Source organism: Dermochelys coriacea, chromosome 1, assembly GCF_009764565.3.
Source record: "Dermochelys coriacea isolate rDerCor1 chromosome 1, rDerCor1.pri.v4, whole genome shotgun sequence".
NCBI classification, from domain to species: domain Eukaryota; kingdom Metazoa; phylum Chordata; order Testudines; family Dermochelyidae; genus Dermochelys; species Dermochelys coriacea.
Genome location: NC_050068.2, coordinates 252,840,220 through 252,866,251, shown reverse-complemented (window position 1 = coordinate 252,866,251; position 26,032 = coordinate 252,840,220). Strand labels below are relative to the sequence as shown.

The window sequence follows — 26,032 nt, the reverse complement described above, 5'->3', positions numbered from 1 at the left end:
TTTCAATAGCAGTGTTTGGTCTGCACCTGTGCTGTCTCGTACTTGTGCCTCCGCTGAACTGAGGGTTTAAGGGGTGTTGTGGACTGACTGTTTCTCCAGTTCCGGCTTCGCTGTGAATCGGTGATAGTCTGAACAGCAGGGAAGGAGGACATATGGACTATACCCATGGGAACTACACATCTCTAAGAACTCCAGTTACTATAAGGTAAACAACCTCCATTTCTTTGAGTGCTGGTCCCTATGGATATTCACAGTGGGTGACTCCCAAGTAGTACTCATTGTGGAGAAGGATGCGAGGAAGCTGCATTACAGATTGTAAGATTACTGAATCAAAGGAGGCATCCCAGATGAAATTTAAACACGGGCGTAAAGCCTAGTAATGATGCAAATGAAACCCCAAGTTGTCACGCTACAAAATTCCAAGAGGGGAACTCCCTGCAGGGAGGCCACTGAGACAGCTTGTGCTCTAGTAGTGTGTGCCTTGACAGCTGGAAGGGAAGGGGCTTCATAATCTCACAGAAGAGGAGAATAGACCCTGAAATCCATCTCGGAAGTCTATGGGGAGAGCTGCTTCAAGACTATTTGTTTTCATTGCTGAGAACAGAGACTTCCTAAAGGGCTTGTCCTCTGCAAGTAGAAGGCTTAAGCTCTGTGGACATCTGAAGAGTGGAGCTTCCTGTCCTCCCTGTTTATTATGAAGTTTTAGATAGAAAATGGGCAAATGAACAGTATGATTCAGGTGAAATTCAGAGGGAACTTTCGAGATGAACTTGGTATGCAATCTTGAGGACACTTTATTACTGTGTAGGGAGGATTCACCAGGGGGTCCTCGAGCTCATCCACTCCTCTAGCAGAGGTGATAGCCATTAGAAAGGCTGTTTTCATGGAGAAGTACAAAAGAGACCAGGAGGCCAGAGGCTCAAATGGGGGGTTTATAAGTGCCGAGAGTACCAAGTTCATGTTCCTGGCCAGTGCACGTCGTAGTACTGCTGGAAAGGCTCTGATGATGCCTTTCAGGAACTTCACACTGTTGTGGGATGGGTAAAGATGGAGGAGTTCTCCATTGGAGACGGAAGGCGTTGATAGCTGCCAGAACATAGTCCAGAATAAAAGGGATCCCAGACTCTCTTCTAGAGATAAAGTCATGCTGTTGACACCAGAGGTAGAACAGCTTCCATTTGGCTACACAGTACTTTCTTGTAGAGGGTCTCCTGCTGTTTGTTGAAGATGGAGTGGACCTGTTCAGAGCATGATCTCTAAATCTGTTGACCATCCAAAAACCAGGCTGCCAGATAGAGAGGCCACGTTGGGATGGTTAGTTCTGCCCCTGTTCTGAGAAGGTAGGCGCAGGAGCGGTTGTAGATGTATGCATGGGTGAGAGGCTATCTGCAGGGTGGTGGTGAACGCAAATTGTTTCAGCCACCAAGGTACTATCAGGATTACTTTTGTCTTGTCCTGCCTGACATTTTTGAGGATGCAAAATAATAGAGGAATGGAAGGAAAGGCATGCATGAGTGGATCTGACCATAGTACTAGAAAGACATAGTCCCCTTTGGAATTGTGCCGCTGTGCAGCTCAGGAGGAGTTGTCTGGGCATTCCTTGTTTGCTTGGGTTATGAAGAGGTCCCAGGATGGGAACCTCACTGCCAGAAAACCATCTGTGCCACTAAAGAGGGGAGCTCCCATTTGTGATCCTGATGGAACTTCCTCAGGCTGTTTGATAAGGTGTTCGCTATTCTTGGTCGGTGAACTGTTGAGCGTGATCTGATGCCAGATGCACCAGTTCCAGAGTCTGATCGCACCACGTGGAGTAGGGAAGACTTTGCTCCTCCCTGCTTATTTACATAATGTACTATAGTGATGTTGTATGACATGACTTAGATGTGTGTACCGGATGAAAGGGTAGAAACCTCTTGCAAGCTTCATGAAGTGCCTGAAGCTCAAGAAGATCAATGTGCAGTTTGGAGCACACTTAGCTATATAGTCACCCAGGTCTCCCTAGGCCAGTAGGGAGGTATCCGTAAGTGTCTTTGTGGGTGGTAGAGGGATGAAGAGAATCCCTACACAGACAGTCTGTTTTCCCACCAAGTGAGGGATGTGAGACACCCTGAGGGAGCAAAACTTGTTTTGTCCAGGGTGTGCCTGCTTGGGATGTAGACTGTCTTCAGCCATGCCTGGAGGCAACAGAGGTGAAGTCTCACAAAAGGTATTACATAGGCACAGAGGTGTGGGGGGGGGCAAGAAGGGGCACACCCACAACAATTGGCATGAGCATAGAACTCCTCCAGCCTCAGGGTTGTGGCAGAGCTAACAGCTCCTCTAGCCCTGGGGCCACAGCAGGGAGAGCGAGCTCCTCCTGCCCTGGCGGGAGCTGACAGTTCCTCCAGCCTTGAAGCTGTGGCGGGGACACGGAACTTGTTCCACCAAAAGCAGTCAAATTTAAATTTCTGCATATGCCCCTGCACAGGTACAGGCAGCCATGTGATCTAGAAGAATCCGGCAGAACCAGACTGTTGTCTGGAGGCTGAGTCGGAGTTGGGCATTGAGATCCCTCATCATGAGGAATCTGTCTAGTGGTAAGTATGCTTTGGCTGAAATTGAATTCAGATTCACTCTGATAAAATCTGTAACTGTGTATAAGTGTCAAAGTGGACTTTTCTAGATCTGCATGAAGTCCCAAGTGAAAGATCAAATGAGGAGAGGACTGCCATCTGCACTTTCTGGTATGGCTATCCCTTGAGCAGCCAATTGTTGAGGAAATACAGGGCTGCCTTGGTGCTCCAGATACACTACTACCACAGAGAGAAATTTTGTAAAAACTCAAGTGCTGCCAATAAGCTGAAGTGAAGAGCCCTGTATTTAAAGTATTCCTGGACCACTGTGAAGTGCAGGAATCTCCTGTGTGCTGGACGAATGTCTATATGATAGTAGGCTTCCTTCTAATTGAGGGCTGCAAACAAGTTGCCTTCATTTAGAGAGGATCTCCAGAAGCTTATGGATTGAACATCCTCAAAAGGGATCTGGAGAATATCTGCAATCTTCCCTAAAGAGGTCCTAATATTGTTTATAGTCATCTAGTGGTGAAGGTGAGGCTGGTGCCACTGCCTCATCCGTGAAGAAGAAAGTGCTGCCAGTGGATTTGGTGGTAGTAGTTCCTCCAAAACCTTCCGGGGGCAGAGGGGCCTGAAAATCCTCTCCGTGTGGTGATCTCTCTCTAAAGCGTTACCCAGGGCCTTTGTAATTCAGAACTCTAAAATAGGGATTTAAGGACTTATAATATGACCAGTGAGTGGGATCACAGGAGGACCCCATGGGGGAATCACTGGTCATTAGGCCAATAATGTTCTGTGTGGGGATGTGGTGGCATTGGGAAGGCTCTGGAAGCCCTATCAGGGTCCACGTCTCACCTCAGGACAGTTGGTGAAACTTCTGTTTCAGTGGAGGAATAGGAGTCGCCTGACTCCACTGGTGGAACCGATGGTACCATCTGCCTTGTGACACTCTGAGGGAAGGAACCAGTAACTGGTGAACTGTTGTTGGAGCCTTGACAGCGTGACTTGTACTCAGAATTGGCATCTGACGCAACGTTGGTGTAGGAATATTCCTGGGCAATACTAGGACTGAAAGGACTGGCAACTCTGTAGATAGCTAGATCCTCAAGAATATGCTAGTCTGGCAGATAGAGTGGGAAGGATTCCTGACTCTAGGTGATCTGGCGGTGCAGGTTTGTGTGAGGCAATCTTCTTGTGGTGCAGTACTGCCAGTGCAGGAAGTGAAAGGTTCCTTCTCTCTCTTGCAGTGTTCAGACCCACCCCTTGCATCAACAGCTTCAGAGCGCATTTAGCTGTCACTATTGTTGGTGCCAATGGACATTCCCCTTAACTCCAGACACACTTGCACTGGGAGTGTGGAGTCTCTTTTGGTACTGAGGGTAGGGGGGAAGACTGTCCTCTTTATAAAAGACAGGTGAGGTAATTTATCCCTCTTAAGGGAGTGTTTACCTTTACCCTCCCTCATGCCTGTTTAGACAGATCCTTGGGCTTATCTGAAGCTATGGTGTGTTGGTGCCAGAGGGGAGCAGGAAGGTGCAGGACTGGACTGGAGCCTCATGGAGAGCTCCGTTAAGTGCCTGTGGAGTTGGAATTTCTAAGACTTTTTTTTTCCCCAAGGGTGAAAGGAGCAGCAGCTTTCATACTTAGAGGGAACATGTGATTCCTCAAGACAGTATAGGCAGCTCTTGAGGATTTCTAACTGGGATGACCCAGGGCAGGCCAGTCAGGGCTTAAAGCCTAGAATCTTGGGCCTACTATGTGCTCCAAATGATGGTGGGAGTACGGGGAGGACCCCTTCCCCCAAACCATGCTATACATGATTAACACTAAACTAAGAACTAGCTAAGACTAAAACTATTTAGAAAATTGGAAAAGTCTGACTGGGACACCTTGGATCATGAGCTGTAGAAAGGAACTGGAGAAGCGGTCAGTCCATGCCATCCTTTATGCCCTCAATTCAGAGCAGGAGTCGGAAGCCCTGACCAATGGACACTGCTATTGCAAAATCTTACCAGCTCAACTGCACAGAGAGTATGCACATAGGGACTACATTCAATGAACTGCAAATTCAGTTGAGAAATAAGGTGTAGATTTTTAGTAACAATTAACCTTTGGAACAACTTGTGTAAGGATGTGGTGGATTCTCTATTACTTGAAGTCTTTAAATCAAGACTGAATGCCTTTCTAAAAGATCTGATTGTAGTTCAAACAGAAGTTATGGCTTTAACACAGAGTTTACTAGGTGATGTTCTTTGGTCCATGCTATGCTGGAGGTCTAACTGGATTCTTCTGGCCTTAAAAATCTGTATGTAGGTAACTTCCAACCTGGGAACCAGATAAGTCATAGGGTGGGGAGTTGTGGAAAGATATTAGAGGACTAGAAGCCATCAATTATTGTGTTTATGGCACTAAGCTAGATCCATACTATAGGCAATTTGTACGAGCAGCACTCATGGGAAGCTCATTTGAGATCTGCCCTGTATCTCCAACTGTGCCAGCTGCTTTGAGCAATTCTACCAGCCATATACAATTGAGGGGATTTTGGCTAGGATCTATGAAGGAATTTAGGTTTTGTGATGCTCGGCATTTCCATGCTTAATTTTTAGGTGCTTAGGGGAAAAAAAAATCACAGGAACACCACTCAGATTCCACAAAGCTTGAGTTGGGTACCTTAGAATGCAATCCACAAAAGCCAGCATGCTAAGATGGGCGTCACTTAAACTAGGCAACGGGAGATGCTAAGGTGAGGGGTATTCTAAGCCTAGTCCCCCTCTGAAATAGCTGCCTAAATCCAGGCTGCAGGGAGGTGGTGATTCTTGTTTAGTGATTCAGGCTGCTTGGATACCTGGGGGTGGGGGGGTAAGAGAATGAGTTAGGTTCCTGTCTTCTTCCACTCAAAATGGCCAGAGAAGGTGGTGGTATTGGTGGTGCCTATCTTATAACTTTTACCCTAGTGGTTAGAACACTCACATGGGAGGATTCAACCTGGCTCTCCTACCTCCCATCTCTGCCAGAGAGGGAGAAAGAAGACCCTTGTTCAAACCACTGAGGTATGAGTTATTCCAATGGGGGTTCCCTCTTTCCTGTTAAAGCTTTTCCATAATGGACCAATAAAGAGAGAAAGTGAATGGGGTGGGTGACTGGACACAGGATTTCCCAACTCTTAGTAAGTGCCTTAATCACAGGGGGAAATAGTTTTATCTAAGTATTTATCTGCAGTGGAACATGTTGTGCCAGAAAAAGTGAGAATGACTCTAGTCCAGAAGTTAGAACAGGCATCTAAGTTTGGAGTTTAAGCACTTAAGACCTTTATGGATCTAGGTTGATGCATGTGTATGGGACCATTTCATATTTTTCAAAAATCCAACAGAATGTTCACTGAAATTTCTAAGTTTTAAAAATCTAAGTTTTAGGGCCCTAGATTTAATCTGATATAGAATTTCTATTATAAACCCTCATTTAAAGGGTTCAAGAAACTATGCAATAATTACATTGGCAATCTCAAAAAACAATTGCTCCTCACGTTATCAAAGTCCCACAGCTGCATGTTGTGTTCAAGTTATTCAAGGTAGGAAGCTAGAGTTCTGCACTTACCTAGCAGGGAGCCCTACCTTGAGATCAAGCTCCCTGGCACTACTGCAACACAGAAGTTCCATAAATTTAAGACACTGACATATACTCTTGTTTGAGACCTTGACCTCTAGCTTTTAATTAGGTATTTTTCAGTACCTGCACTGAACCCATTACTTAGGCAAAGTAATGGGAGTTTGTGTTGAAAGCATTACCTTTCAGCTGCTACAGCTACCCATATTGGGTCTTTTTACTAGGTGATCTTGAGAACGTTTCTTTTATTACTATTAAGAGTAATGATCCAGTTTAGCTGCCAAAGCTTCACTTTCACATTGATAGTGTTCCTTTATAAACCTTGCTTTTATTTGCTACCCAGGGTCAGGACCAGCACCTTTGGTTCAAACTCAAGCAAAGCAGCTTAACAGAATCACTGTTCTCACCTATTAATTGGCAGCAATAGCACACCTACAAGAGTGTACTAGTAAAAATTTAAGTGGAATATAGTACCTCACTTCCAACACTGAGCAAGGCTACCATAAAAATAGAAAACAAAACAAAAATCTGTCACAATAGCATGTATACTTTGAAGTTGGGTTTTAGCACAGTAATTAAGTCAGACTCCATGGCTTCTTAAGATTCAGATGAGCTATGATGAAGTAAAAGTAGTAGTATGAGCAACAGCACTAACTACACTTGGCCCAGTAAGAGTTTTTGGGAGGCCTACAGCCCCTGTGAAGTCTGAACTTAATACATTTTGTAGTAAGGAAAAGAGTTATTTGCATTTGAGTGTTTACCATATGCAGAGATGTAGTCACCAGTATAAGAGTCTGAGGAATTACATGAAGATGAAATTTACCAACTTTAAATGACCAGAAACATTCAGCTATTTAACTTTTACACCAAGACACCAGCAGGAGATAGAGGCATGAAAACAAAGGTCATGTTCTAGTCCCATCCATGCCACCAATTTGCTATGTGGCCTTAGACAAGCCACCTCACCTTTCTGGTTCAGCAACCCCACCTGCCTCACTCACAGGTATGTTTGAGGATTAGTCTACTTCTTCAAAGTCCAAGACAAGTGTTCCACATTTATGGTTCAAGTACAAAGTGGATGGATGGTGTGTTGTTACAGACTGAGCAGATTGTAGAAACAAGTTTAACTTACTAAGGTTAATAGAACCAAGTAATTTTTACATCCTTCCATTTATTATGGCACTTGAGTCTATTCAGCTTGATAGAGGCAGGCATGGATTTGTATAGTTCTAAAGCAATATTTGATAAGTGTGAAGATTTTCAGTGCTGGTGTAAGGGGAAGTAAGAGGGAATAATCTGAGATCCATGCAGTCTTTTAGATTCAAAATGTTTTAAATTCACTCATGCTCTACTACACATTGTAGGAGCCCAATATACAGCCCTGTTCAAAGTGCAGCAGAGGTAGAAGACATTTATACAATCAAATAATGAACCATTTTAATGCAATTTGCAATTTCTATTTGCTGTACCCAACCCCTTTTGAAGCAAGCTCTGTGAAGCTGACTCTTCAAACCCTGAGTGCTAAGACTCTCCAGTGTATTTATTCAGCCGTAACAAGATGCAGCACTTCTGTACTTGAAGTGATACTTCTACAGCTTCTCCTAGTCTCCCCCCTGCCCAAACGTATGATCTTTAAAGGTTAATGCTGCATCTCTCCACAAGACAAGTGAATGGTCTGGCTTTGACAGCAGAAAAAGTTTTAGTTAAAACTGTTCTATTGGGTTATATCATAGGATATTCCCCACAGTTATTAAACTAGGAACCAAGTAGTGCAAGCCTACTTGCCAGATGATAGTGGCACTTTAGTGTAGAGTTTACACAGTGTTTGGGAACATGTTTATTTTGTACACGACAAGATTTTACACCAAGGATAGTCAGTTAAATAGTACAAATTTACATTCATGAGGAATGTTTTAAAAAAATTCAACTTAAAAAAAATCCTCCTCTGCCCATAACCCCACAACACCCCCCTCAACATTTTACAGTGAAAAACTGAACAATCTAATTCACATTCCCTCACCCCAGACAGGATGCTAGTTGAGTGCAGCTTACAGTTCATCTTTTACATCTGTGGATTCCTGCAAAGATGAGAGAGTTAAGTTTATAATCTCAAGACAGCTTAAAAAAAAAAAAAAGACTTAGTCTTCCTGATGTATAGATCTTTGTATACTGAAGAGACCATGGCTTCCATGCATGATAGGATGCTTCTAAAGGCCAGTTTCTGCAGTACCATATTTGCTGCATCTCATTTTCACAACACTTGTAATGCTTGTGACAGAAGGGCTTTTTAGTCCTTAAAAAAGCTATTTTGTATCTTAACACCCATTTAACTTAATTAGGGGATAGATAATTGACAGATCTTTAAGTCCACCCCATCTCTACAGGGGCTCCAACTGTCTGCTTGTCCAAGTGGAGGGGAAAATATGAGCTATTTAGTCTAGAACAATTTTTTAAAAATCCTTCCAGGCTCTTTATATCAGATCAGCAAAAAGGGCAAACCCCAACTTTTCCCACTGTAGGCCACCTTTGGAATGCAATTATGATTGTGGTCCATCTCTGCTCAGTAAGTGGGGGGAGGGGGGGTGGAAGAAGAGACTTACAAACACTACCAATGCTGATAAGTTTACTGGCTTTCTGGTCATGACTGTCTAGATCTTAACAGGAATTCAATAGTGTGGACTAGCAAACCAAAACAGAACAGAATTCCCTCCCATAATAATATTGCTGCAGCAGCTCAGAGTAGGTATGGCAGGTAAATTTAAGCAGCTATGAGTCCAGACACAGGGAGCAGTTCTGTTGGAAGTAATTTTTACTTAGTGCACTGTGTTTCTCCCCCCTCAACCTACTCCTGGACAAGCACTTCATTAAAAGCAGCCTTAGATTTTTGGATACAATTAAGCAAAGCACCACCATGCGACACAGGCTATAGGAGCCAACCACTTCATGTAGGTGACTGAACACCTGAACCAATCACCAAGAGATCAGATGTATTTAGTTGGAAGAGGCCCTTCCCCAACCTAGACTCCTGGGAACCAATAATTCAGTCCATTTGGTTCAACAGTTCTAGTCCTCAGAATTGGGAATGAAGCAGTAGGCAACTGCAGTACTGAAAGGAGGAGAACCACCCCAGAGCATCACAGCTTGTGACCCTCTACATTAAAATAGTTGCACACATCTAAAAAATGAGGGTTACTTTAAATTCCATTTGTGGTGTTCAGTAATCAAATTTAACCCTGAAACATGATTAACTGGAAACAAATAGTTCCTAGTTTTATTGGAAAGTATTAACATTCTATTAAGAAATAAATTTGCTGAATCTGTGGTCAGAAATAAGTTCAGCCGCTAGCTAAATAGTCCATCTCTAACAAGTTATACTTCCCAATCTGCTCTTCTACATTTAAAGATTCTAGTAGCTTCCCATGTAGTAGAATTAGGACAGGCATACGGGAGAGTAGCCTTGCCTAAATCCCAGTTCAGATCAAGCCTTAGGACTACAAGATGGAGATTTATCTCAGTCTCATCTGACAAGTTCAACAAATAGTTTGCCTGAAGTCAAAGCATATTACAAGTCTTTGGTATATAGTGGAATTCCACAAGCTTTATCTATACTATGCCTCAATGAAGCCACGTTTTATTTGCTCCCTGAAAACTGTTCACTTTGAAATCTGTTACTTTCATTAGTTTTAGAAAAATCTGTGAAATAGAGACTGTAGTAATTGAGTTATTCTGAACAGACCTTCTCTGTTTCGTCATCACCATCAGCTTCTACTTCCTCCTCCTCCTCATCTTGCTCTACTTCAGCTATGTCTTCAGGTTCTTCCGGCTCCTCTTCCACCTTAGATAACATGAAAAAGCTATTTGTTATTCCATCCTCAATAGATCAATTTGCTTATTTATTTGTCTTAATGGATAGGACTGAAAGTGGCCCATAGACTCACCTTTCTGGCCCATTCACCTGCCTTTGCACCACTCAGGTAGCAAGACCTGCCAATAGACCTTGATGTGCTTTTTTTCAAGTGTGGCAATTCCCCAGTAGGCACATCTAGTATAGCTGTCTCCATATAGCCAATTTTGGGAGAAGACTAGCGTTGAGGTACAGCATAAGAGCACACTGCACTGTCTTCAGTTGGTGCTGGTCACTTGGGCAAAATGTGCCAAAATGAAAGACTAAGAGCATCTTTGGAATGTGGCCAGTAAAATCAGAACTGGGTCACTAATAACCCACCCTTATGTGCAGAGAAGCTAGATACACAGCAAGTGGGTCTAGATGCTATTAACTATGTCCCCAACTGTTACCTAGAATATATCTACACAGTATTTTGGAGTGAGCCTTCCAAGCCCAGACTGACAGACTTGGGCTAGCAGGCTTGTGCTCTAAACAGCTGTATAGCCCCAACTTCAAAGCACTATTTAACTTCAATCTGTGGCTTATACAGCTATTTTTAAAAACTAGCTGAAGCCCTGCTGGCCCAAGACCTGGACCTGGACTTTGAAGGCTCACTCCAGAACACTGTGTAGACGTACCCATACATGCACACACCCCTTCCCCCACCCCAAGTTGACTTAAGTGGAAGTGTTTTTTTTTTTTTTAAAAATTGAAGTGCTTTGAAAATTAAGACCGAGTACCAAACATTACCCAAAAATGAAGGCAGCTCACCTTTGCATCAAGGTCAATATTTAAACTTAAACGAAGCATTCTTTCTATCCTCTCTCCATATTCCTTTGTGTCTGGTAACATATATCCTGATCTTATGGTCGCTGTTTCGAACAGAACTACAGCAAGATCTGCAACAGTTTTATCATCTTCATTTTCCTGATTTGGAAAATTAAGGAAGAGCCATTAACCAGGGTTCATGCAACCAAACAGTTAACATATCATTGCTTCGTAACTTCTGTTTACCTTTATGCGCCTGAGCATGTCCTTGATCAGCGGATGTCTAGGGTTAATTTCAAAGGTCTTCTTCTGACTAGCATAGTAACTACAAGAAGATAATCACATCAGTAGCTAGCTTTTTAAAAAAGAGGTAGCACCACTTTTAATTTGCCCTCTAATGTTTAAGGCTTAGTTTACTTAATAGTCTAGAAGTTCAAATTCTGGAAGACAACTAAAGTGCAGAAAGTAAGCTTTACATGTAATAATTAGCAGAACAGCAGTGAACTGTTTGATTTGTGCAGATGCTTGTTATCAATTCATTCTGTTGTGCTTCAGTAGCATCAGTTGTGAACAAGCAGGTACACTTGCTACAAGAGAGGGTCACAAACCAACACACTTTCAATGCTTAGACACTAGATGGATTCAGTTAGTTTGTTGTAGGCTTCTTTCTAAACGGTTTAATGTATACCTTTAAATATTTTCTGAATAACTTAGTCACTACTATTGTGACAGACCACATATTTACACTATTACTGCAAGTGGACAGAAAGTTCTTATTTGTCAAACAATTTAAACACTTAAGGTATTAAAACAACAGGTTAACTTAAAGACTAGAGCTGAGTTTTTGGAATCTGATCAGCTTGTTTTTACCATTAGTAAAAAAAGCCCATCTGGTCTATAGCCTCACTATTGTTAACGCTGCAGGGGAATGTCTGCATACAAAAAGACTTTCACTGAAACTTTCAGTGAACGTGTATGTATATCTCACATACACAATTTTGTAGTTTGGGCTGCTAATTATGCGACTGGATCCCTTTAAATCCTGTAAATATGTATAAAATTCAATATGTATACTTAAGTCCTTGTGAGATGAAAGCTAGGTAAAAAAAGGATTATTTCTCTTACAGGTCCATTCTTGTCAATATGGAGCACCGTTAGTATGCATTTATGACTGCCTAACTGTGGCTCATATCTGTGGTGTTGGTAGACCATGGTATACAAGTATGAAAGCTTACTTTGTGGAGATATCTTTCCCAGTCTGGTATGCCTGAGCCTTCATAATTCTTTCCATGTTGCCAGACCATCCATACTGACTAGCCACCAGTGCACATGGAGACTGAGTTAAGCGTTGAGACAATACCGCTTTTTCAATCTGGGGGGGGGGAGGGGGGAAAAAAAAAAGTAGAGATTGAGGGAACCTCTAATGAGCAAGAAAAGTGTCTACCTATTTCGTCAGCTCTTCATTACTGCAGTAATTTGAGAGATCACATTTGCAGTTCTCATCTTTGAGATTGAGAGTTTTTACTAAAAATCTGTAAAATTCAAATAGTCCTATATTTGTTATAAATACTTTGAGGTGGCTTTGATAGCTTTTCATTGGAAATAAAAGTTCTACTATTCCATTAGTATTTTTGTCTAAAACCCATTGAGAGGTGAGCAAAGTACTTTTTAGAAAGCTATCTACATATAGAAACCAAAGTTTATGTCCCCAGGGGGACAAATAAATGAATGAAGTCTACTGAGAGGATGAGGGTGAAAGGAAAAATTGTATTTTTATTTATGCACACATGTAGATGAGAGATGCAGACTAATGCTACTGTGAATATTGAATGTGTACCTTGTCCTTTAAAGCCTTGTCTTTCATCCAGTTTAAGAGTGGCTCAAATTCTTTTTCCAAAGCTTCCCGACTCTCCTTGGATTTATCACTTTCATCAAATTTCACTCCTTCCTTAGCAACATTCTGGAATCTCTTGCCATCAAATTCTGGCAGAGCTTGAATGCAGTATTCATCTACAGGTTCAGTCAAATAGATCACTTCATAACCCTTTTTCAGAAGACGTTCAACAAATGGTGAAGATTCAGCCTACAAATACAAGTTAATTAGAAACAAATTTAATATTGCTTGGCACTAAATTATTGAATTCCATTGCTGTACAGTTCAGCCAGTTGTGAAAATATTAAATATTAGCAGTGTCTGGCATTTAGGTTAAGTTGCCTTGAACAGCAACAGTAATACTACAGTACAAGCAACTACAATCATATGGCACACTGAGTATAGCCACTCTTTCCAGCAGTAAGATCTTGAATTACAACTAGATTGATTCCTAAACTCAGACAAGTTTGCTACTTGACTATTTGCTTTATAACACTGATTTTTATTCTTGCCTCTTTTCTGTTGGACCCCGCCATGAAATAGATTTTGTCTTGTTTCTCCTTCATCCTCTCCACATACTGGTCCAGACTAGTAGTGTTACTTTCATGATGAGATGACTGGAAACGAAGAAGTTTAGCTAAACGGGTACGGTTGGAATGATCCTCAATCACGCCAAGTTTTACGTTAGTACCAAATTCTTTCCAAAATGTATCATTGTATTTTTCTTCAGCAATCTTCTTGATCATGTCAAGAGTTTTACGAACCAGTTTCTTCCTAATAACCTAAGAATTCCAGAGACAAAATAGCAAGTTCACCCATACTGTTACATAAACACTGAGCACAACCAATCTTTTGAATCTACTAAAAAGAATGCTCCAACAGAATCTGTTAAATACCACCTCAGTTCTCATGTTACTCTTCTGTAGCCATCTCCTTTTTGTTTTCTTCCAATGAAGATCTAACAAATTTTGAATTTGTGGCAAGAGTTTATGCATCATTCCACTTTGTATCTTCAAGCTTAACTTCATTTCACTTACTTAAAAGTGATGTCTTGCTTTTTACTTTATTCCTAATTTAGACAGGATAGGGCTAGAAAGAATCTAGGCCAACTATGTCTACTTGGGCATTTTTTGTTTCCCCATACTTACTACAATCATGTTACTTAGCCAGGAAAGTAGAGTTATCCACTTAGCTTGTTAAAATTTGTCTAAATAAGATACCTTTAGCAATTTATGCTGCTGGAGGGTTTCACGGGATACATTCAGAGGAAGATCATCAGAGTCCACCTAATTGGGGAAAAAAGGTGAATTTATAAAATAGAAGCAACAGTAACTGAAGCCAACTCAGTTAAAAACTTCAAGATACTTACAACACCCTTGACAAAATTAAGATATTTAGGCATCATATCATGGAAATCATCAGTGATGAACACTCTCCGGACATACAACTGCATGTTAAAAATAATAAAGTATTAGGAACGTTTGAGGGATGTTTAAGTTTATTCCAGCTTTCAGCATACTTATGTTTTTACCTTAATGTAATCACTCTTTTTGGATCCATATTCATCAAATAAGCCACGTGGAGCTGTGGTGGGAATAAACAAGATAGACTTGAATGTTACTTCTCCTTCAGCAGTGAAGTGAATATAAGCCATAGGATCATCGTGTTCCTGTGGAAGGAAAATTACTATTTAGTCAGTGTCTCTTTCTAGCTTATGTGTGAAAGCTATTCTTGTGAGTTTGCACTTGTGAAAGGAACAGCTGGATCAGTGATGTAGAAATAATTCATGGGATAAATAAGTACTGGTAACCTCTGCATAACTCTACCACTGATTTAATCTATCCTTTAGAATGAAAGGAAGATAAAAATTTCCCTTCTAGATTTGCATGAAATGAGATTGAGAATGCCAACTAAATACTGAGACTGAAATCTTAAACCCCAGATTATGGTAGTTTACTTTCATGTTAAATAGCATGCAAAACAGTAGTTCACTATATTAGTAAAAAAGAAAAGGAGTACTTGTGGCACCTTAGAGGCTAACAAATTTATTTGAGCACAAGCTTTCGTGAGCTACAGCTCCAAAAGCTTATGCTCAAATAAATTTGTTAGTCTAAGGTGCCACAACTACTCCTTTTCTTTTTATGGATACAGACTAACACAGCTGCTACTCTGAAATCTGTTAATATATTAGTGAGCAGCTTGGTTCTACCAAAAGTGAGGAACAATCATTGAAACTGAAAAATTAAGCAATATACTAGTGAAAAGTAACAACAGCCATTATACAACCACTAGCATTTTCACTGGTATTTGCAAGGGGACATGACAAAAGTAGGATGTCTCATTTGCAAAGATTACTTCTACTAGAATTCTGTAATGCAGATTTAATGTTCCCTGCAGAATTCCCCCCACGGTCCCAAGTTTGATTTTCACCCATATGCTTCTTTTCCAGTTGTGTGGTTCAAATAGATTAGTTGGGTGTACACATAATGTCTTTGCGTGCACAGGACCCTAGTGATGCCACCCTCCCTCTTGTATTCCTTGCCAACCTGAATCCACCCCCTATCTGTTCCCATCTACCACCGCATCCCTGCACCCAGCACTCCTACCCATACCTGGCATGGGGGCATGCATATCACCTCTGGAGATGAAAGGGTTTTGGCTGACAAACCATGTCTATGACTGAACACACAAAAACCACCACGTGCACACACCTTTCCCTATGCTAGCCACCCAGTTCTCCCTTCCCCATGCTAACCACCTTTCTTACAACTACTGCTAACTCACCAACCCTCCCATCCCACTACAATGGCATGACCCAAAAAACATACTATACACAGATGCTTGAACTTTGGACTAGACATGACAGACACACAAAGCAGTCCTTAAGGACACTATTGCCCTCTTAGGCCAGGTCATTACAATACTTTTGTATGACTATTTAAATGAAATATTTAATTTCACTGAAAAACAGAGCTGTCAAAGATTTCAAGTTCTTTATTAATATGCCTAGAAATCTATTTCTCAAAACAAACAAACAAACAAAAATGTCCTGAATCTTTGTCTGTATTGTTACAGGCATTCTTGCCAACAGGTACTTTTGAAATAAATTGCCAAAAATAAACGGAAACTAGCATGACTATACATTGGGTTACTTTGACAATAATGTAAAATATTTTAAAATTGTGCAGAATTTAATATTTTGGTGCAGCATTGCCCAAAGAGTAAAAGATCATACCAACTCTCTTCCCCACTACTCCTCATTCTCCCTTTCCCACCCTCAATCAGAACAAGAATGTTTACTGAAAGGTAAGTTTAGTGGTAGGTTTAAGGGTCTGACCTTCCACATTGTCACCTCCCATACATTACTTTAGACTGAGCTTATACTGTACGAGAGGTGTACTATAGCAGTTTGAAGCCTGTATCAAATTTACCTTAGAAAATGATTTGTAAAAAGCTTTGTATTCATCTTCTTCAACTTCCTTAGATGGTCTCTGCCAAATTGGTTTGATATCATTCATAAGCTCCCAATCCCAGACAGTTTTTTCAACCTGTGCATAAAAAAAAAAGTCAAATTCTACATGGTTCAGCTCTTTTGCTTATGCCTGAAATTGCCGATATTGATGTACAAGTTACTGCTTCACTCAAGTTAGAAAGTTTACTCACGTATTGTCAACCTCTGTAGTGTTTTGCATGCAGAGTGTTACTTCACCAAGTGCTCATAATGTACTAGGAGCATACTGACAAGTTACACATAATGCCTACCCTGAAGGTTTTACAGAGTGAAGCTTAAGATGTAGTACACAATGGCAAGCACTGTGGTGGGAATGACTGAAGGGGACGTCACTGACAATTGATAACTCAGGGTTTATGTACATGATGATTTACTCACGTACACAAGAAATGGAAATTATGCATGTTTTATGTGAATTTATATCGAACCAAAATACTAAATTTCTCTTAAGCCTGAGTTTGGGTGAAAAAGCTTTCCAGTAGTGTTGCTGGAATTATTTTGATTTGGCAGAGTTTGTGTTCTCTAATGGCTCAAGACTCTTGATCCCCTTCAGAAGCTTACTTGCCAATGTAAAAAATACATTAGAGGCTGAGAACAGGGCTAGGTGTATTGTAGAGACATCCTTATGGAACTACCATTCACAAGATACTACCAGTATTTCTGAACAGAAGACATTTTCTGCTGTTTGGCAATTGTTAGATCAAAATATGGTGTATTAGAATTTTTTTTTTTTTACTGTCTTGCCAACAGCAGATTTCTACTAACGCCATACTGATGGTAAACTGAAGGCACCATTGTTGCTAAAAATATATTATGCACATCTGGAAGATAAAGGGTTCTACATCCCTTAACATGGAACTGTAAACCCAGTTGTTTAGTGCTCTGAAGTCTATACACCCCCCCCAAAACCCAAAAAACCACTTACCTTTTTAGTTTTTGGCTTTTTCTCTTCTTCTTCCTCTTCTTCAACAGCAGCTTCATCATCTGTTTCATCTTTTTCTTTTACTTCCTCCTCTTCAATGGGTTCTTCTACAGTCTCAGTCTGTGGAAACACTTAACTATAAGTCCACTTTGCTTCAGAAGAACTTGGTCAAACAGCCTTTCCTTGCCTAGCATCCTCATGAAACAGTGATTTATGATAGATAATCCAGGGGCTTAGATTTGAAAATCTAGTCACCATTTGACTACAATAAGCTGTTCTTTTAAATGAAAAAAAACTCTAGAACATGTCAACTGCCATAATTTATGATAAACCATGTAGTATTTTTCATTCTGATTAGTATGTAATAATTCATTGAATAGCAAGAGTTGTGAATGGGGCTGCAGCAGAAACAAGCTTGCCTAAATTGATTTTCAACCATTAGGTAGGAATTTTGTACTATACCACTAAAGACACTAACCAGAGGCATACACAAAACATCAGAATGTAAACCTCCAGTAAGGCCCCAAAACAATACCCTGGGTGAGAAGCCCCAGAAACTACAGGTAGCATGGTATTTATTTCCACCATGATGCATTCTCTGCTTGAGGCTTCCATCTTTCTTTTGCTTCTGGCTATTAGATATGCAGGGCCACCATATAGCTTCTTGAAGGGAGAAGTAGCAGAGTTACTTTCTCCCTCCACACTTGGGGAGGTGGAAGGACAGGTCTCTGACTTATCCTTTCACCTGCCTCTTTTGAGTCATCCTTCTTATGGATTCCAATTTCCTCAGCTACTGCTCAGCTTTTACAAGTAGTGTGAAGTTGCCATAAGTTCTCCTATTCCCCAGGTTTGAAGAGCATTGAAGCTGGCCAGCATCTTGTCAGTTCTGCTGCTTTGGAAAAGTCAATCTGGAGAACCACCACCAGCCAAACACGAACCAATATAGTTTTTGAAACCATGAGGATAAGTGCTTTCATAGGATGCTTAAGCTCTGTAGAACAGCCAGCTCAGAAAATTCTGTGATGAATGAGAGCACCCTATCAGAACTTGGGTATTTCAAGCCTTTACATTCGTTATATACACACACAGCACAAGTTCCAATTAGTTAAGAGTTAGAGCTATTTACCTTGCTGCTCCACACATATATAGGGAAGTTAATGAACTGTGAATATTTCTTGACTAGATTTTTAATTGTATCCAGCTCAAGATAGTCAGATGCCTCCTCCTTCAAGACAAGTCTGAAGAAGACAGTACAAGCATTAGACAGGCTAGTATATCAATACAATTTTGCTATTTGAATCTATGCATAAGTATTTTGAAGCATCTAGCGTATCAGAACACCAAAATAGTGGACAGTCCCTTGGGAAAGTTCCAACTAAATTGGGACTAAGTCAACTCTGCTCCTTTGCTTTTCCTCTGGAAAAAGACAGAGGAGAGCAGTACCATTACAGCTGTTCCATGGAAGCCCAACAAATCAGACCAGAACAGCTTTAGAAAACTGCATTTAAAGACAAATCAGATTAGCACAAATCATTGTTTGAAACCAATTCTACATCATTTGCTAGACTTCGGGGGGGGGGGGGGGGGAAGGGAGAAGCGTCACACAAAAAATTTTACACTAGTTGAGGATCTTCCCCAACTAATCTAGCATTCTTACAAACAAAAACCTAAAATCAGCTGCAGCTAAGAAACATACTGCAAGATGAAGAGAAAGGGTCCACTGGAGGATGTTGAATCACCCTCTAATCCATGAGCTGCACACCAAGCCAGTCCCAGAGTATAACTGAAATTGGCTGCTCAGAGGGATTTTTATCGTCAGGTAGTTTGGCCTTATTTAAGAGGAACTACTACATTTAGCACTTGTTTCATTTTTTTCCCCCACCACATTAAGTTGGAGAAAGCTTGAGTTGCAAGTACTGCTAGGAAGACTATCAGGACTAGAAAGTGCCTTTTCTAAGTAAAATCTGAAGTGCACTAAGTGAACAGGAAAAAAGGTGGAGACCTTAATTGTGCATTTTCAATTTTTACATGCAGTAGCAGACAGAAAATTTAAGATTTAACCACTTGAAATTAATGGAAAGTTCGACAAAATTGAAAAATGGCACGTTTCTGTTTGTGGTTCTTGCTATTCAAGTTTGATAAGCCTCAGATAGGAAGAGCAAGCCAATTGTATTAGCAGAAAGGACAGCCAACACAGTAGCCAGTTATGTCAGAGCAGTACAAGTATGGAGATCAGCTCTGAAGGGATCATTTGTTATTCTCTACACTATGCATTAAATGATACCAGAGCTTAGCACAAAGTTCTTTGTCAGTGTGGACTACAGAAATGGACTGCAGCTATTTAAATTTGCAGGCACTTCATTTGTTTGTTCTAGTCCACTCTTCTCCATCACTAAGTCTACACTAGCAGTTTAGCAAGAGTATTGAAGTATGTACTTTTTCAGCTTATGTAGCTGAACTAAAACAAAATTCCAACTTTGTGAAAACTAGAAATCAAGGATGACCAAGCATACCTGTTAATATCTCATCACATCCTTAAGCTATGCAAGAAAGTGAAAAATTGGCAAAAACTCCAAACACCTTTAGTCAATAGTTATTTAAGTCCTTAAATCATGGCTTTGATTCAGGAAAAGCACTTATTCCAGGCTAAGGACACTATAAATGAAGAGTTACTGCACAGGATTCATAGTTCGTGTCCTACCACATTCATGGCCATGAAAAATGCATCACCAACCACAAAAGTTTGCTCTTTTGTACGCTTTTACCCTATACTGATTTCACAGGGGAGACCCAAGTTTCTCAAATCGGGGATCCTGACCCAACATGGAGTTGCAGGGGGGTTGAAAGTTTTTTTTGGGGGGGGGGGGGGGGGGAAGAAGAGGGAAGAGATCATGGTATTGCCACCCTTACTTCTGCACTGCCTTCAGAGCTGGGCTCCCGGACAGCAGCCACTGCTCTCCAGCTGCCCAGTTCTGAAGGCAGAGCCACCACCTGCAGCAGTGCAGAAGTAGGGGGTTGCGGTACTGCTACACTCTTACAGTAACCTTGTGACCCCCACACAACTCCTTGTTGGGTCAGGACCCCTATAATTACAATACTGATATTTCAGTTTTAAATAAATAGCTTAAATCATAAAATTTATGATTTTAAAAATCCTATGACTGTGAAATTGAGCAAAATGGACCATAAATTTGGTAGGGCCCTATTCATAATGTAGAGAACATGTTACTGAGCAAGGTATACATCAACAGGTTAATATTGGATCAGCTGCAATACTTACGTTATGGTGGTGCCTCTGCCTAAGGTGGCTCCTCTGGGGTCATCAATCACTGAGAATTCATTTGAATCAGATTCCCAAATGTGTTGAGTATCATTGTTGTGCTTTGATGTGACAATAACTCTGTCTGCTACAAGGAAGGCAGAATAGAAGCCAACACCAAACTGGCCAATCAGCTCAGATGTTGACTGACTATCTTCCGGCATTTCGGTAATCTTGTTTAAGAATTCACTTGTACCAGACTTGGCAATGGTACCCAAGTTTTTAATTAATTCTTCCTTGGTCATGCCAATACCTGTGTCTGTAACATGAAGCATGTTCTTCTCTTTATCACACTAGAAAATGAATAAGAAATTCAGTTAAGTATCACTTGGAGACAGTATGCATTGCATCTCGTTAAAGTTGAAAGTTACAGGTGAGATGTTACAGTAACTGAGAAGATTCTTCATGAAGAAAGTGTACTATGCAAAAATCTGGCTAGAGCATGGATTCACATTAATGCAATAAGGGAAGACACTCTTGCTGAAGCAATGGAGTGGTTCAGCCACTCTTCACTGGAAGAGACACTTCAGAGGCAGCCATAAATGTCTGCTACAACACCAAGACAGGGCATTTGAAGATTTTATGGTCAAACCAATGGTAGGGTACTAAGGTTTTAGTCAAAGTAGTTTACAAACTCTGGGATATGCAGAATGTTAAATACAAATTTGTTAGCTTGGGCAAGGAAAAGCTAAAAGGTATTTTCTAATGGAGGGGGGTGGACTGGATGGAAGAATCAGCAGATTTCTGTCATTAGCTAGCAACTCTTACCTTTATTTTAATAGTGAGTTCTTCATTACCAGCAAGGGCATTTTCATCAGTCAGTGATAATAGCCTTATCTTATCTAGAGCATCAGAAGCATTTGAAATCAATTCTCTCAGGAAAATCTGAAATGATATGTATATGGATGATAAACTTTATGCTAGAACTAAACTTTATGCTAGAACTATACATGTTGACATTGTTTAGATAAACATATATTGCTTACCTCCTTGTTTTTGTATAAAGAATTGATAATGAGTTTCATCATTCTGTTAACTTCAGCTTGGAATGCAAACTTCTCAGATTTCTCTCTGATTTCTTTTATCTGGGATGCATTTAAGCCATCTAATTGAATAGCTTCCTCCTCTCTGTGGAGACAAAGTTAGACCTTTTATTAGGCCTTATTGAGTTACTACATAACTTAGTCCAGTGGCAGAAGCAACTGAATTTGAGGTTACAGCAGACAGATAGATCTTAGGTTACTATGACGTTTTACAAACCATGGCATAAGGATGACAGTTTAGAACTGTGATTTGATTTTGACTACGGAACACTAAGTGTGAAAACTATTGGGAAAGTCTGATAACAGGCGAGTGCATTAGATGTTGTAAAGGCTGGATCTCTCTACTATTCAGCAAAAATCCTACCACAGTCCCTGGTAGGCTCCACTCTGAAGTTACAATGTACAATAACCTCTATGCTACAGAAGGGAAGGCATACAACAGAGTTATTTTATAACATTAAAGAGGTTATTTCAAGTGTACTGCATGTGTTTGCCACAAGACAGTGTACTAATATAATAGCCCTCTGTGGAGTATCAGCAAAAAGAAGGAAGCTGACAGGTACCCAAGGAAGTCAATGACAGATGTCAAACATAACAGTGCAAACTAGCTACCATTTCACACAGCAGGTATAACAGGTTTCAGAGCAGCAGCCGTGTTAGTCTGTATTCGCAAAAAAGAAAAGGAGTACTTGTGGCACCTTGGAGACTAAAATTTATTTGAGCATAAGCTTTCGTGAGCTACAGCTCACTTCACTGGATGCTGATGAAGCTCACGAAAGCTTATGCTCAAATAAATTTGTTAGTCTCCAAGATGCCACAAGTACTCCTTTTCTTTTTTACACAGCAGGTATGTTTTGTTTTACCTACCATTTATCTGCTTTTAAGGGGATTCATCTCATACAAGAGCCACAAAACATGGGTTATTTGCTTTTTTAAAAGTAAAGGGACGGAAAAGATCAGAGCTCGTTTCCCTGAAACTGTGGCCCTCTACCTTTCCAGACTACCGTCCATACCCCTTTCAGGGGTCTGATTTGTCTTGCATACCTCCAGGTTACACCACCTCACTTAAAAACCACTTGCTTACAAAAAATCAGACATGAAAAGAAAAAAGTTTCACAGCCACTATTACTGAAAAATTGCCAACTCTCTCGCTTTGTCATACAATTATAAAATAAATAAATCTGAATATAAGTATTGTACTTGCATTTCACTGTACAGTATATACAAGTCATTGTATGGAATTTTAGTTTGTATGGACTTCGCTGGGGCTTTTTATGTAGCCTGTTGTAAAACTAGGCAAATATCTAGATGATTCGATGTACCCCCTGTAGCTCTGTTTCCCCCCCAGGATTACACATACCCCTGGTTGAGAACCGCTGCTCTGGAATACACTGCATTAAAAACACAAAGCTCTTCCCCATCATAATACTGACTCCTTGGCCAGCAAGAAGGAGGAGGCAGTAACCAGCCCCATGGAGCTCCAGGGTTTGGCGATGGGGTCACAGCTCTTTACAGCCTTATAGGTACAAACCTCTGAACCACTTCGTCATCGGTCCGAGACCCCTCTCGGCTTTTACCCAGGTCATCTTCTACTTTGCCGTCCACGTCGAGCTCCTCCGCTCTAGCCGATGCTGGGGGAGAAAGGGGGCGTTAGAAACGTGACCCACAGCGCGGATCCGCCTCCCCCGCTCCAGGCGGCCTTCCGCGCCGCGCACTGCGAAAGAGGCGCCTGTCAGGCCCCCGCAGCGAGCGACACGGGGGTGGGGAGGTTTCCGAGCGGCAGCCCCAGCGCCATGACGGGTCAGGCGGTGCAGGGAGCTCCGGCCAGCGCGCCCTGGAAGGGGGACCCGCCCCGCCACCCCGCCCTTGGCACTGGGTGGAAACGCCGCCGCGGGAAGCGGCCCCGCCCCCACCGCGGGGCGCAGCGCGAGGCACCGCCTCGGGAATCAGGCCCCTGAGGGGAAGAGCCACCGCGGATCCCGCCATTCTCCGGAGAGGCGGAGGAGCCATGGGAAGGCGGGGCTGGACTCCGAGCGGTTCTCCCCGCTCGCCCGAGAGCGGAACCCTCCCCCCTCCCCGGGTTCAAACAGCCGCGCGCCCCTACCCCGAGGGTCCCGGCCCCTCCCTCCTATTCACCGGGCAGAGGCCGCGCAGGCCCAGACCACCTGCCCCAACCGCTCCTCGCCAGAAGCGTCTAGAACCCGCGGGCGGGCGACTCACAGGCTAGGAGCAGGACGCACAGGAGAGCGAGTCCCCACAGCGGCTTCATGGCGGTGTCAGTGCGGACCCAGGAGAGAACACTCGAACCCCTGCCCCGCGCCTCGAGCTCGGAGGAACAGCGCTACCGCCGAATCTACCAGCCCGCTGAGCCCGCCTACCCCAGCCTTATCACTGTCCGGCACGCGGGGCGGGGGAAGGCGCTCGGCAAGCCACCAGTCAGCGCGCACCACGCCAAACACAGAGCCAATGAAGGACCCCGAGGGGTGGGGCGGAGTCCGGTCCTTGCCAATCAGAGCCTTCCAGGTGCGGCTTCCTGCGGCCAGAGCGTGGCTACCTCTGATTGGTCATTGGTCGGAAGAGTCGGCCAATCGTTTCTAATGGCTAGTTTAATCGGCCTGCCTTTTATTTATTTTTTTAAATTAAATACACGGAAACGTTTGGCTCCGCGGCTACGTGACTCACGCACGAATGGAAGCTGTGTCTAAAGCGATAAAAGTCTCCACATGGCCGGATCGATCCAAAGCATTTCCGGAGCGCCCAGAATGTTTGCCCTAGAGACAGTTACTACGGCAACGTTTACTTCCGGCAGGTACAACCTCCGCAGAGGCAGCTATAGAGGAGTGGGTGAGAAGTGAGTGACGGAGGCCAATACGGTCTCCGGAAGCGCGCGGGGCTGCTAGCAAACAATGTGCCACGGGCTAGGGCAGGTGCTCCCGCCATAGGGAATGTGGGGGGAGGAGCGGGTTACCCGACACCTCTTAGACCGCAACTCCCAGCATGCCGCGCTCCGCGGTACTGCGTGCCGGGACTTGCCTACTAGCGCCGCGTTGGATGTGGAGAATCGTAGTTCTTACGTTTTCAGCGAGTTGCGGGCGCGCTGCATGCTGGGAGTTGTAGTCCTACGTCATAGTGCCTGCGTGTCTTCATCATGGGCTGGCAGGACGCCCCCTGCTTGCTGGTAGCTGTAGCCTCTGCATGGTCGTTGACTCTGGGACGCGCCTGGAGGGCGAGGGCCGACCCGCAGCGCTGGTTGCTCTGGCTGGGTCATAGAGGCCACGGCCCCCAACTTTTGCAGTAGTTTAGGGCCAGATTTTTAAAGGCATTTAGGCACCTAAAGACAGCGAAAGGGCCCCCAGCGGCATCATTGGGCTCCTAGATCCCTTTGAAAATGTGCTCTTGACGGCTGCTATTCCAAAGCAGTGACATTCCCGCAGCCCCTGCTTTTTGCGCCCTATATGGCTAGGGTTACCTATATTCCTGGAGGTTTCCTCACCACATAAGCTTTAAATATAAATCTTTAATTTCTGGAGACTCCAGGGCAATCCTGGAGGGTGGCCCACTCTACCTGTCCATGGGATGTAGCAGTTGGCTCCCTGGGACAGGAGTCGTCATCATAGTCGGAGTCTTGCATAAGCTTGAATGTGTGTGAACCCTGTACACCCCCCTCCCCACTTTAATCTTGCTCTGGGCCAGAAAGTGCAAGACAACACGGTAGGGCTGCCAGCTGTCTAATTGTGCAAACCCAAAGACCCATGCCCCTGCCCCCCCTTCTCCGAGGCCCTGCCCCCACTCAATTCTCCCTCCCTCCGTCGCTCGCTCTCCCCTACCCTCACTCACTTTTACCAGGCTGGGACAGGGGGTACAGACTCTGGGAGGGAGTTTGGGTGCAGGCTCTGGGCTGGGGCACGGGTGCAGACTCTGGCAGGGATGGTTCTGGTTGCTTCTGGGAGTGGTGCAGAGCCAAGGCAGGTAAGGGAGCCGGCCTTAGCTCCATTACTGTGCCGGACTGTTAGTGCCCAAAAATCTCCTGTTTTGGCTGAAGTAGCCTTTGGGAGAGAGAGTTCAGAGTAGCAGCTGTGTGTTAGTCTGTATTCGCAAAAAGAAAAGGAGTATTTGTGGCACCTTAGAGACTAACAAATTTATTTGAGCATAAGCTTTCATGAGCTACAGCTCACTTCATCAGATGCATTCAGTGGAAAATACGGGGAGAGAGTGTGATTCCAGGAGACTCCTGGCCAAAGCAGGAGGGTTGGCAACCCTACAACAGTGTCACTAATAGAAACTGCAGGGTGTTTTTGCGGAAGAGTACACACAAATTGCAATTAGGTCATAACGTAGAGGTTAGTGTGTTAAAAGTGTCAGAGGATCTTTAATGACTGTGACAGGACAATATCATGCAATATTCTGTACAAATCCTTTTGAATTAAATTTAAGTATTTTAGGAGTTCACTGTTTTAAAAATAAAAAAAAAATGGGGGAGGGGGACTACAGCCCTCCAGGAACTAAGAGCAGTGGGGGGCAGTAGTTAGAACCCAAGTAAATTTGCCTAGGAGTT

The 26,032-nt window shown here is 42.8% G+C and overlaps 1 protein-coding gene across 1 annotated transcript; it reads right to left on the bottom strand.

The window, feature by feature from the left end:
- Window positions 1-7,977: 7,977 nt before the first annotated feature.
- HSP90B1 (heat shock protein 90 beta family member 1) lies at window positions 7,978-24,158 on the bottom strand. The gene is made up of 18 exons (XM_038391877.2): window positions 23,698-24,158; window positions 23,009-23,108; window positions 21,421-21,562; window positions 21,203-21,319; window positions 20,396-20,727; window positions 18,242-18,353; window positions 17,119-17,235; window positions 16,114-16,230; window positions 14,214-14,351; window positions 14,052-14,129; window positions 13,903-13,968; window positions 13,195-13,464; window positions 12,647-12,892; window positions 12,045-12,181; window positions 11,056-11,134; window positions 10,813-10,968; window positions 9,892-9,990; window positions 7,978-8,233 (listed from the first exon to the last, which is right to left on the bottom strand). Exons 1-18 carry the CDS (start codon window positions 23,744-23,746, stop codon window positions 8,204-8,206), a joined length of 2,385 nt encoding a protein of 794 aa, XP_038247805.1. The 5' UTR covers window positions 23,747-24,158; the 3' UTR covers window positions 7,978-8,203.
- Between the last annotated feature and the right edge of the window lie 1,874 nt (window positions 24,159-26,032).

Coding starts and splice junctions, on each gene's coding strand:
- HSP90B1 (XM_038391877.2), bottom strand. CDS start 23,746: ATGAAGCCGCTGTGGGGACTCGCTCTCCTGTGCGTCCTGCTCCTAGCC. Junction 20,728..21,202: donor AACTCACTATTAAAATAAAG/GTAAGAGTTGCT, acceptor TTCATTTTCTAG/TGTGATAAAGAGAAGAACAT. Junction 16,231..17,118: donor AAAAGCCAAAAACTAAAAAG/GTAAGTGGTTTT, acceptor TTTTATGCACAG/GTTGAAAAAACTGTCTGGGA.